This window comes from Cornus florida, unplaced genomic scaffold (assembly GCF_030987335.1).
Source record: "Cornus florida cultivar Cherokee Brave unplaced genomic scaffold, ASM3098733v1 CherokeeBrave_3.0.0_Hap2_Chr11, whole genome shotgun sequence".
Taxonomy (NCBI): Eukaryota; Viridiplantae; Streptophyta; class Magnoliopsida; order Cornales; family Cornaceae; genus Cornus; species Cornus florida.
Window position 1 is genome coordinate 131345667 of NW_026775581.1, and position 12837 is coordinate 131358503.

General features: G+C 32.0%; 1 protein-coding gene across 1 annotated transcript; it reads left to right on the forward strand.

The window, feature by feature from the left end:
• The first annotated feature begins 1078 nt into the window (after positions 1–1078).
• Positions 1079–3497, forward strand: LOC132284466 (protein C2-DOMAIN ABA-RELATED 4-like). Its single transcript, XM_059786576.1, has 3 exons — positions 1079–1480; positions 2492–2587; positions 2973–3497. Exons 1-3 carry the CDS (start codon positions 1370–1372, stop codon positions 3261–3263), a joined length of 498 nt encoding a protein of 165 aa, XP_059642559.1. The 5' UTR covers positions 1079–1369; the 3' UTR covers positions 3264–3497.
• Positions 3498–12837: the final 9340 nt, after the last annotated feature.

The window sequence follows — 12837 nt, forward strand, 5'->3', positions numbered from 1 at the left end:
TGACATCCAAAAAAAAAAAAAAAAAGCCGAAGAAGAGGAGTGGAATCCACATTGATGATAATGAGCCTATTGGTCACTCAAACCCATCTACTCCATCAAATAATGCAGCAACGACACCAAGTTCAGTTGAAGGATCGACGCACATAGACGAAAATGATCCGACAGATGTTAAAAAATGTCAGCGACCAGAAAGACAAAAAGCAGCAAAGCAGAGGCGAAATAAGGATAAAAGACAATCTGAAAATCAGAATGATTTCATTAGCAAATTCGATCATGCAATAGCCCTTTTATTAAAGACAATCTGAAACTCTTGAGGCTGCTCAAATAGCACGAGATGCATGTAAAGCAGATAAAGAAAAAATCAGACAACTCGAGCTTCAAAGCAAACTAAGAGAGATTGAAAACAAACAAAGAGCTGAAAATATGTTAATCATGCAAAAATATCCAGAATCGATGCCAACACAAGCCAGGAAAGCATGACTAATTGAACGCCAAAATGAAATATTAGCATCTATACGCACACACGGTAACTCAAGCTTTCCATAGGATTATCTCAAGCATTCCATATGATTATTCTATTTTTCCTAGTTGTTATGTTTTTAATTCATGTTGTATTGTATTGTTTTTTATTTTTATTGTATTGTTTAAATTTATGTCGTATCATATTGTTTTTAATAATAAATATTATATTGTTTAAATGTTTTGTAAGATATAGTCGTTTTAAAAATACTGCCGGTAGGAAAAAATTAAAAAATAAAATTTATTAAAATTTTAAAAAATTAATATTTTTGAAGAGCGAAAATTTATTATTGGAGTACATCTGATAGCTAAAATTTGAAGACTCTAAAACGCTGACGTGGTCATGAAAATGCTGACGTGATTATTAAAAAATATTGATGTGACAAATTTAGAGAGTCTAAATTTAAAGAACCTATTAGTGATGTTCTAATAATTATCAATTTATTACACTATTTAATGTTCTTATGCAAAGTTATTGAATTTGGAAGGGCACCATTGTCCATGTGAACACACTGTCACTAGCTTGAACCTATGACCCGGTTGCCCCAATGGGCTAGTAGTACCTGAGTCAACGTCAATTCTCTTCTTTCGCATGCCATGGTGGGAAAAGGCCAGACTCCGAAGCAGCATGTGAATTTCGTCAAAAATAAATGAACTCCCCCCACTCAATTATTGGTTAAATGCTCCACTGACTGTGGCTCTGATTTGATTTGGTTTGTATAAAAGCACCAAAAAAAAGGTCAACCAAGGAATCAAAACCAGTATTTCTCTGCTTTAAAAGTCCCTCTCATACTCAAACCAACTCCTCTTCATTCAGCAACCGGTTCAACTTGTTGATCAACACAACACCATGGAAAACTTGTTGGGTCTTGTCAGAATTCACGTCCAAAGAGGCATCAATCTTGCCGTCAGAGATTGCACAAGCAGCGATCCTTATGTTGTTGTCCGAATGGGCAAACAGGTCATTTTTCTACTTCTTCTACTATTTTCAACTCTCTGATTCAATACTTAAATTAACCCACTAGGTTTATGATATCCGTGAGATCCAAGCCGGATCAATTAATAGTTGATAGTCGTCTTGTTGGTTCTGTTATTGTTATAGAATTATTTGGTTTGGGTAAAACTATGCGTCAGTTTTGTCCCAATTGTTCCTACTCTATTTTTTTAATTTATTTCTTCTCTACTTTCCTCGGACTTTATGTCCCCAAATCTTTGCTTGTCTTTTTAATTTATTTCTTCTCCACTTTCCTGGAACTTTATGTCCCCAAATCCTAATTAAAGGTTAATCTAGGATTAATGATCTTGTAATGCATGAGAAAAGAGTAATGTGTTGCACCCCTTTTCTTGTATATGTATAATTCTGTCTTTTAGATCCTCAACCAAAGGGTGAGGCTTATTGTCCTCTGCTCCCTGGTTTTCGTTACTCAATTTCTCTTGTATTAATTTATTTTCCCAAGTTTTCCCATCAAAATTTTTTTTTTTTTTTTTGGTTACTGATCTTGATATATTTACAATTATTCTAAGGCTAACAAAATTTATATATTCCATAATTATCCTGCACAAAGGGCAGTATCATTTTCTATTCTGGAATTACCCGGAACAAAGCTGGACTAGATTTTAAGGTTTGTCCGCCAGTGTCTTATGGGGTGATCTTCATTGTTCCTGGTTTTTGTAGCCACAAACTAACCTGTCAGTTTCGGACAATTATCATTTTTGTATTCTCTTGTAAATTGAAGCTTGTGAAATGCTTCATTCTACTTCAAATCGTTGTATTGTATGCATATCCTCCTACCTAGTACTCGAGTTGATATTCTTGAAGGAATTTGGTCAAGTATTTGACCTTATATTTTTATCATTTATTCATTGCATATAATGTTTAGTCTCTTGCTGCTTCTTCTTTTGGGGGAAATAAGGTTGAGCCTCTAGCTTTATTCATTTAACTGATGGTATTTTTATGGCAAATTTGATGCAGAAATTAAAGACTCGTGTAGTGAATAAAGATATCAATCCCGAGTGGAATGAAGATTTAACTCTTTCCATTGCAGATCCTAATCTTCCAATTAAGCTTGTAAGTATTTTAGTTATTGCAGTGTGGTGGTGAACTTGGTCGGAACTGTTCAACAGTTATGGATTTTGTGCTCTTAACATAAAAATTAGAAATGAATAGACATTTATTCGACATGCCTTAACAGATACTAGGGTAAAAATGAAATGTAACTAGAATATCTATCTTTTATGTTTACACTTGAAGAGCTTGTACTACTATTAGTTTCAAACATTCCAATAGTGGGTACTCATCATTTGGTTGTCTTGGGACATAATAACATCCAAAACAATGGAATGTTTAATTGAAAACCTAATCAAGATGGCATATATGGCATTTCTTGAATGACATTAATTTCGTTGTTGTGATTAGTATAGATAATTCTCCATTTTATTATTTGTAATTGCAGTCAGTTTATGACAAGGACACATTCACCCTTGATGACAAAATGGGAGATGCAGAGATTGACATCAAACCATTCCTTGAAGCAGTAAAGATGCGGTTGGGAAATGTCCCTAATGGAACCATCATCACAAGAGTAATACCGAACCGAGAGAACTGCTTGGCAGAAGAGAGCCGCATTGTCTGGACGGAAGGCAAGGTTGTCCAGAACATGTTCCTTAAACTGCAAAATGTCGAGAGTGGCGAGATTGAACTCCAGCTGCAGTGGATAGATGTTCCTGGTTCTAGGGGTTTGTAAATCGATCTAATATCAACTGTCTGTTTATTGCTAAGCATGGTATGGTATGCAGACAGGTTTGGTGTGTTTCTCTTGCAGTTTATTTTGTTCAGAGACATGTAAAATAGAGTAGCGTTTTGTATTTAATTAGCCTCTGTATTGATGTCAATCATACAAGTGTTAAACAAACAGGCTGGATCAGTTTGGTGCTTGGGAAAATTTAATAAATGAATACTTATGTGGGTGATCTTACAAGGTTTCTAAATAATATGTGGGTGGAAGAATTAATAATAGTAGCGTTGGTTAGTCTTTGAGGAGGTCTAACTTTTGAATCTCACTTCTGGTTTAAATGGTGTTCGTGTGCGGGTTGGATACACATTAAAAAAATAAATAAATAAATAAAGTACTATTTTAGTTCAAAGGGCCCTTTCACCACTTTTGAGTCATTTTCACATATGCCCTCGGTACTATTTCTGTGTCTACTCTCTCTAAACACATATACAACACTCCACTATCTACTCTCAGCATCTCCAAAATCAGTCACCACGGCCGCCAACCTCCACCTGTCGGAGACCACTTGCAACCATTTTTCTCGGTCAACCACCGGCATATTTTCCTGTAAAACAAATCCATAACCAATAAAAACTCACTACCATCACCGCCACACACTGTGAATCTCACTCCGCAAAACCTTAATTTGCTCCCCACCACCGAAGGGCATTTGAGTAAAAAAAAAAGAAGAAAAAAAAGAAAAAATTGGTGAGGGGTATTTTGCCCTAATTGTACTCATACTTGTCAAATAAAAAATTAGTTATGTAAGAGTTGTAATTTTTGTAATATATTTTGTTAAAGCCACAATTTTCATTCATTATTATTTGACATCATTGTATTTGTAACGTATCCAACATAACTAGTTATACATTAAGAGATGTGATATTGGCGCTAGAGCTCCAACTCCTTATTTTACTTGTAATGAACAAAATGACTAAGCTACCCTTCTCTCCTCTATCTTATAACTTAGTTGAGGAATTCACTAAAACTTCCAACAGTGAGATATTTTTTTTCCCATCTTTATTTAGTTCTCTTCTTTAATTAAATTTCTCACATGATTAGTCAATCCAACATGTATGAGTATTATATATAATAAAGTTAAAACATAATAATAATAATAACAATGCATAAATTATCATCATTAAAATTCACTACTAAAGAGATGATATTAATCAACCTTCAATGCATATAATTTGTGGGTTTGTAGATTTGTCATGGTTTCCAAATTGAAAAGAATGATATATCATGATATGTTTTGACTTATATATATTTATATATATAGACACACACACATATATATCTTCATGATAGAAGAGTTCTAGCTTAGTGAATTATTCAAATAGAGTTGTAAGATAATGGAGGAAAGATTGGAACACAAAATAAGGAGAGAATGACAGTTTAGTCATATTATGTACTAAAATAATTTGTTGGAGTCCTCCTTTTTTTTTTTTTTTTTTTTTTTTTTCTTCGATAATAAATTAATTATTCTTTGGACTTTAATCTATCAAAATATGTAGAATACATTATATATATAAATATATATATATATATAGAGAGAGAGAGAGAGAGAGAGAGAGCGCGCAATATGGGTTTGATCATCTTTCAATGTATTTGCTAATTTTCAAATATTGAAGAAGATGAATGGTGACAGAGTGAACGCAGAGCTCATTAATTTACCACTGACAGAGCAATATGGGTTTGATCATCTATTAAAGAAGATAGAATGGTGACAGAGTGAACGCAGAGCTCATTAATTTACCACTGACAGAGCAATATGGGTTTGATCATCTATTAAAGAAGATAGAATGGTGACAGAGTGAACGCAGAGCTCATTAATTTACCAAAGTGGTCAAATGATAGCATATAGGATGGTGCTATATGTATGTTTTTTTTTGGTGTTTGATTAGAGTAAAATATTTACAAAGAAAAATATATTAAAATTTAATAAAAATAATTTATTCATCAATTTTTAATAAATTATTTTATAAATTGTGTAAGCCTAACAAATTTAAATTTATCATAATTATCCTCCACAAAGAGCAATGTCATTTTCCAAAATCATTTTCGTGGGTTATGTATATATATGTATATGCATATGCACACTTGAAGACATCTTCCAAATGATCCCGAGTTTTAATTGTATAGTGTGAAAGTAGTAATGGGTGACAATGTAAGTTTAATTTTATAAACAACAAAAATTGAACAGACTAACAGATTAATCAGCAAAGAATCTGTAGATTGGCAGTCTATTTAAGCCCTCGTTGAAAGATGATCAATTTAGTCACAAAATAATATGTACGTACGTGTCAGAGCTCATAACTGTCAACCATCCCAAGTCCAATTTGCAATGACATTCAACAGGTCGATTTTGACCCAAAAATTTAATCAAAGCCCAAATCCATTCTAATTGGTTTTGATTCTAATTCTAGATCCAAAATTTTTAAGTGGGTCAAATACTCATATACTACTATGGTTCTTCTTTAAAGAAAAGTCTGCGACAGGTCCGTTATTCACAAAGGTTATTTTTTTGAATTGCCCAACAGAAAGCTGTTTCAGTAAGCTACCTGCCGTCCCACAATTGACTTTGGGCCGGGCCTTTTTTCCTTGCCCTTTTTTGTCTGCTTTGTTTTGGTTTCGGGCCCGGGCGTTAACCCCGTTTGACACCTATACATATATACCGACTAAAGATTGGGCTTGCTTAGTTTGTAACTTTGAAAACAGTTCTCAATAATTTAGAGAATATAAAATTATTTTTAGAGAACTGTAAAAGACAATTCTCTACTTTGTTTATAATTGAGTTTTCATAAAATCGTTTTCAAAAAATTGAACCAAGCAGAGTTTGTTCTCAGAGTTACAAATCAAGCAGGCCCTTAAATTTCGGAACATAAGCAATGGATCTAAAACAAGCCCATTTTAGTATATTATGACTTGTTTGATTATATTGGTAGGTGTAACGGGTGGGGGCTTGCCCATTTACCCGAAAGCTCGAACTGTTAGGTAAGGTTGCATACCCACCCATTTATACCCAATCTCTTTCCCATCCGATTCCGATGTGGGACAAAATGACCCTTGTTACATTCTCCCCCACCCAAACTCGCAACGCCCTCGTTGCGGTTGGGCTACCCTGCCTACCCGGGATGACTCACCCGGACGCCTTCCGGGCCGGGCGCTTGGCGTGGCACCGGATCAAGGACTGGGTCTGGCTCTGATACCAACTGTAACGGGTGGGCGCTTGCCCATTTACCCAAAAGCTCGAACTGTTAGGTAAGGCTGCATCCCCACCCATTTATACCCAATCTCTTTCCCATCCGATTCCGATGTGGGACAAAATGACCCTTGTTACAGTAGGCTACTGACATAGTCCATAAGATCCAACTAAGAAAGGATTGTGAAGGGTAGTGTGGAGCTAGCCTTGATATAATCACAAAATTTTTGGAAGGTATTTTGGTGTATTTCATATTCGTTGTGTTGTCCTAATCCTAAAATGAGAGTTTCATTCTAAACTCTATGTATCTTGTGTCATTTTTTATGACGCAATCCTAATTTTGGGCGAATAACCCTTAAATCTATATGTTGTTGTATGTGTATTTGATATGTTTTTTTTTTTTATATATATTTTTTGTTTAATTTTGCAACCCATGTGAACCCCAAAATTAAAATCTGAATTTTGATTAGGCTTCAAATGTTTTCACTCAAACCCGCTTCAATTTATGCAGTAGCAAGCTATCAAAAAAATAAGTGAATCGCGCGCAGATAGGTTGTGATTGGAATACAAACACAAGAAACTCCATTAGTAATAATGTATTGAGTTTTGGTTGCTACGATACATAATCTAACCATCCTCTTAGGATGTGTAAATATTTTTAACTCGAGATCTTGCATGTGTAGAGTTTCATTATATATGTGTTTGTTTCTTCAATAAATCTATTAAATTTACCGGAAAAAAAAGAAGAAGAAGGAAAAAAAAGAAAGTAATATAATAACTTAACAGTATATATTTCTTTTGCTATGTCTATGTAGGGACATATATAATATAATATTATCATAACAATTATGAAATTTATTACGCTGCAAATCATTAGACTAATGGACAAACGAGTTAGGTGAAATGTAAGTGGTTAGTATGGAGGAGGGTTTGAAGTTTGATATGACTTTGTGGAGCCAAACGGTTCCCAATCTTGTATAACTTTTATCAAACATTATCCATTTGTTTGTGAAGGAGAGTGATGTAATCAGGATTTCCAGATTTGTGGAACCCCATCTTTTTATTGAACTCAATACTTTTTTGTACACCCCAATGAATAAACAAATTAGTTTGTTGAGTTAGTTGCATTCAATTTATTCTTTTTTTAATAAACTAAACAGTAAAAAAAACGTTTAAAATTATAAAGAAAATATTCTGATCAAACTTCTATGGTTGTGAAAATCTCATATTATTCATTCAAAGAATCCAAAATGTGGTGTGATAGAATAGAAGATATATGAAGAGTATTTTTTTAGTCACAACATGGTTGTCACTCAAAACACTCGACCACTTGTTCGATAAATATTACACCATGTCTTGTCCTCTCAGATCATACAGCTGGACATGCCCTAATTATAAACATTCCACATGATTTGCCTAGTAAGCTCCATCAACACGACTCTGATTTCTATTTCTAGACCGCCACAATTGCTTCCTTTTTTAGATAGGATTAATGTGCAGTGATTGTAAAATTAATGGGGGAAGTAGCAGTTTAATGTTTTGATTAAAACTAAGAGTATGAGCCGGTGACAGACTCATAGATTTATACGAGAGAGGGCGGTTTTGAACAATAATAATATATGATGGGGCACCGTTAGAAATTAAGTGAGGATATGTTTAAAATTTTAACGAAAGAGTTAAAATATTTTTAAAATTTTCACAAAATCTATAGGCAATTTTATAAATAGAAAAAAATCATTGGGGGCGGCTGCCCCCTATGGGCCCTTCATAGTTCCATGTCTGGTATGAGCAGGGACGGACAATAAATTTATGTGAAAGGAGATGATGGTCTTTAACAACAAGAAGGTAAAAAATTGTAGGGCCAATGGTGTAATTTTTTTATTAATTCAATGGGGTAATTTTACAATTTTTTAGAGATATAATACAAAAATAAAAATAAATAAGTATAATAAATAAAAAATAAAAAATCAGTGGAGCCAATTGCCTAGGTCCATCCCTGAGCGTGAGGATATGATTAGACATGTAATCCTTAATGATTAATGGCCACTAATGGAGACAAGGGAGAATCAGGATCCTCCTTTGTTCAATTTTAAGTCCACTAAATTTAAATCAACAATACAATAGCTACGCAATAATTTTTATTAAATCATAAACCCAAAACATAAAAGAAGTGTTGAATTTTTTTTTTTAAAATAATGTTGTCTACTTAATATTGGACAATGCTTGCTTCCTATCTCATAAGAATGTTTCTTTTTATAGGTGATTGACCCAATAAAAGGTTAACATTTTGTTAAAATAAAGATTAAGTGTAAAAAAACTCTCTCATAATATACAAAATGTATAATTATAAAATAAATAAATAAAAGTAGCAAAAGGTAAAAGGTCAAAATTAACCTTAAATTCATATTTTCCTTCTTCGCCTGCCATAACATAATAATACTTTATATAATTATATATACTTCAAAAAATAAACCCACTGTTTAAATACACACCCACCAACCTTATCTTTTATTTCATATCAGTAAATAAACCCAACTATTTATAAAAGATTAAGACAACATTGTTTAACCAATAAGCGATGACATATAACATAGAGATGCATCTTTATATAATTATTTATGTTACACCATCTTTGGTCAAGTTCACTTCTTTTGTACAAAACCCCTTTGTGTTTCAAACTTGAAGCCGTATCCGTGCTCAAATTTAAAATTTGAAAAAGAAATATGTAAGTGTAAAAATTTACAAATAAAAACTAAACAAGTCCACACAAACGAAATACTCATAAAAAAAAAATTCAAACTCCCTAATATTGATTTGACGTTGCCTCATCTGAATACAAGAAGAAATTTTCTATCTAATTTTTCCTCTATTTTATAAATGGTTCTTAATTTTTTCTCTTAATCCTCTTGAAAAGATTGGAATTGGATTGTTGATTTTTTGGAGCGAATGATGCAATATTTGCAAAAAGATCATGTTTATATATATATATATATATATTGAAATAAATAATATTCTAAAAAAATTAAAAAATTAAAAATAATTTAAAAATGCCAGAATCTCACTTGACATACTAAATAAAATTTAGTATCATAAAAAACTAAAAAAGATGGTTTCTTGAAAACAATTTGCTAAACGGCAACATAGAAATATTTTAAAGAGAGAAAAATAATATTAGAGAGAAGATTTCTTTAGATAGGTCTTCAAATACATTCAAATAATCACATTCACTGTTCAAATATATACAAAATTAGTAAGGACATTCTTTTTACATAAAAAGAGTACTTTTGGATTTTCAGGAAAAAAAAGAAAAAAGAATGACATCACGACTATTTTTCATCAGATTTATTCAAGATTGTTGAATCAAACAATTGTGATTGAAGGAGATTTTTTATTTTATTTTACCAAATCAAAGGAGAATTAGATGGCTGATCTTTGGTCGTCAATATCAGATGAAGTTTGCAACACAAGAGTCCTCTTCAAGATCATATACCTGTGCAATCTTCTATGTTTGATTCCTATTGTGATTCAAAGAACTGGTTTTGTTCTATATATATAATATATATATATACAGTCATAGTGTTTGTTTGTCGTGAAAATTGACAAAAAGTTTTCCTCGGTTGGAATATATGCTTTAGAAAGTTTTACATTGATCCATCAAATCCATTTATAAAAAAATAAAAAATAATAATATATACTGTAATGTTTCACAGAAATTATTTTCAAAATTTAGCCAAATACCAGAAAATATTTTATGAGTACTCTCTAATTGAACTAGCACAGTTGTATAAAGCATAAAATAAAATCAGAAATTATTGCATTAAATGTTAATATGATATAGAAGAAAATTTTAAATTGAGCTAAAAAAAAGTTTTTTACTTTTTTTTTTATTTTTGTTTTTTAAGAATTTTGTTTGAGCGGGTTAAGATGGTACCACTTATAACCCATCCACTTAGATTTTGGTTAACCCATCCAATTGTAATGAGGACCTACTTTTTATTCGTTAATGAGACCCACTCACTTAAATTAGTCACTAAATTTAATTTTAGTTCTTTAATTTGGACAATTTAATGGGTTCGAGTATAAATTGTCACCGTTAATAGAAATCCTAAAAATCCGTTGTTTAAGATTTTCGGTTAATAGTGGAGATAAAACCCGATTAAAAATGGATAGAATTTATTATGAATATCTTTATAATAAAATTTTAAGTTTAGAACACGTGGCAATATTTACTTAGTCCACCTCACCAATAAGAACGAACTTCCATCTTATAAGGCAGGAGGCAACTATTCTTTATATTTTAATGGCATGTCTGAGTTCCGGAGCTCTTTTTCTCACCTTGAGCGAAAGCCAATAAGCAATTTTATACTCGACCGTCCACTCAAGTCTTCGCTGCTAGTTTACTTGCTGATCAAGTCTTAATATATGTGAGATATATACATATATATATATATGAGTGTTACATCATTGTTGCGTCATTATCGCACTAAAAAAACAAAAAGTGAATTAATTGATTGATACCGGATAAGAGCATCCGGATTAGTGGTGGTTTAGCACAATTAAGATGGATTTGTTTGATACCGGATAAAGAGAATCTTAATTAGTGGTGGTTTAGTGGTCACTCGTTAACCAACAAAACTGATTACCGTGGGTACATATTAGTCATAAGTCATAACATAGTGATAAGTAAGTGTATTATTGTTCACTAAATCTCAAGCTTTCTTGAGAGCTGCTAGTTGTACTCGGGCATGCGATTATAGAAAGACAATTATACATCTGATTAATTGAAAAATCAATCATAAGAAATATAATTAATACATTTTTTTTTTTATTTTAATAAAACTTTAAAACTTAACATTTTAGCTTTTAAAATTCTTATATCTTTATTTTCTTTCCAGTTTGTATATATACATACATATGTAATCTTCATTATTTATTTTAGAATTTGAGTTTTAGTTAATGTGTAAAAGAAAAATAAGAATGGTTTCATGATTCATCCACGATATGATTAACTATATATATAGAGAACCTTAAAACATGTGAAAAGTTCATTTTACTTCTCACTATTTTATTAATTTTAATTATAAAATATCAAAATACTTAAATAACCAAATTACCCTCAACACCCAATCAATTCTACAATCACCTTGGCCACTACCACCTCCTCCCACCGTGGCCACCTTGATGCGTTTGAGATCTCGACGGTGGCTCCAGAAATCTACAGTGGACGGTAGAGAGCAACGGTAGAGGGCAGTGGCGGCGGCGGCAGAGAGTTGATGATGATCTGCGAGGAATTAACGGCACCACAAAAAGGTTGAGTGGTTGTCTAAAAATAGGCAAACTTTTATCTGCATGTCCTTACTTCAAATCTCAAGGGGTGTTTATGTACTTTATTCTATTTTAAAAAAGTTTATATTTTTGTAAATAAATAAATGTAAAAAATTATTTTATTTTATTTTTTAAATATAATGGAAGAGTAAAGATAACATCATCCTGATCATAAGCGAATATATTCATGGATAAAAATCATTGTGGACTTCTTGTGAAATGAAACTTTATTATTTAAAATAATAATTATTATAACAAATGTTAAACAAAAAATGTACTGTACATAGAAGAGAAAAAGAAGATACAGAAAGCTGGGGCCCATAAAACGGGCCGACAGGACCAACAGCCCAGAAGCAGAAACCATCATATATTTGCACACGGTGGGACTCACTCTTTCTTCCAGATTTCGAATTGAGAAGAGATTATGAAGCAGATTGGAAATCCAAGCAGCCAATCATCTTCTTTTCCCAATCATATGATGAATAATAGTTAGCGTTCGCGTCACAGTTAGAATCAAAAAGTTTTTTTTTTTTTTTTTTTTGAAAGATTAGAATCAAAAAGTTGTTTTGTGCGATTGTTATTAAAATAAAAAGATATGGTAGTCGTTTGATAATACATTACATATAATATTTTTATTTGTTTAGTAATAATATTTTTTATTTGTTTAAATATAAAAAACAAAACAGTAAAATAGATATTCAACACAATGGTTGGAGAGGGTTTTAAGATCAGTACCTTTTATTTATTTATTTATTTTGATTTGTTTGTTTGTTTTTGTTTTATTTATTCGTTTTTATACAAAGTGACCCCACAATAGTCACAATATGCCTCTAGGAAGCCACGCCATCCTCAGTAAGAAGGATCAGGGATACCATCCTAGCTGAACTAGTGTTCGGGTGATTTTAAGACCAATACCAAAGGCTGCAGATCTACAAAATCAGGTATTTCAGTATAAAATATTTATGTTGAGAAAATGAAAAGATACAATGGGGCCAATTCTATAAGAATTTTCAT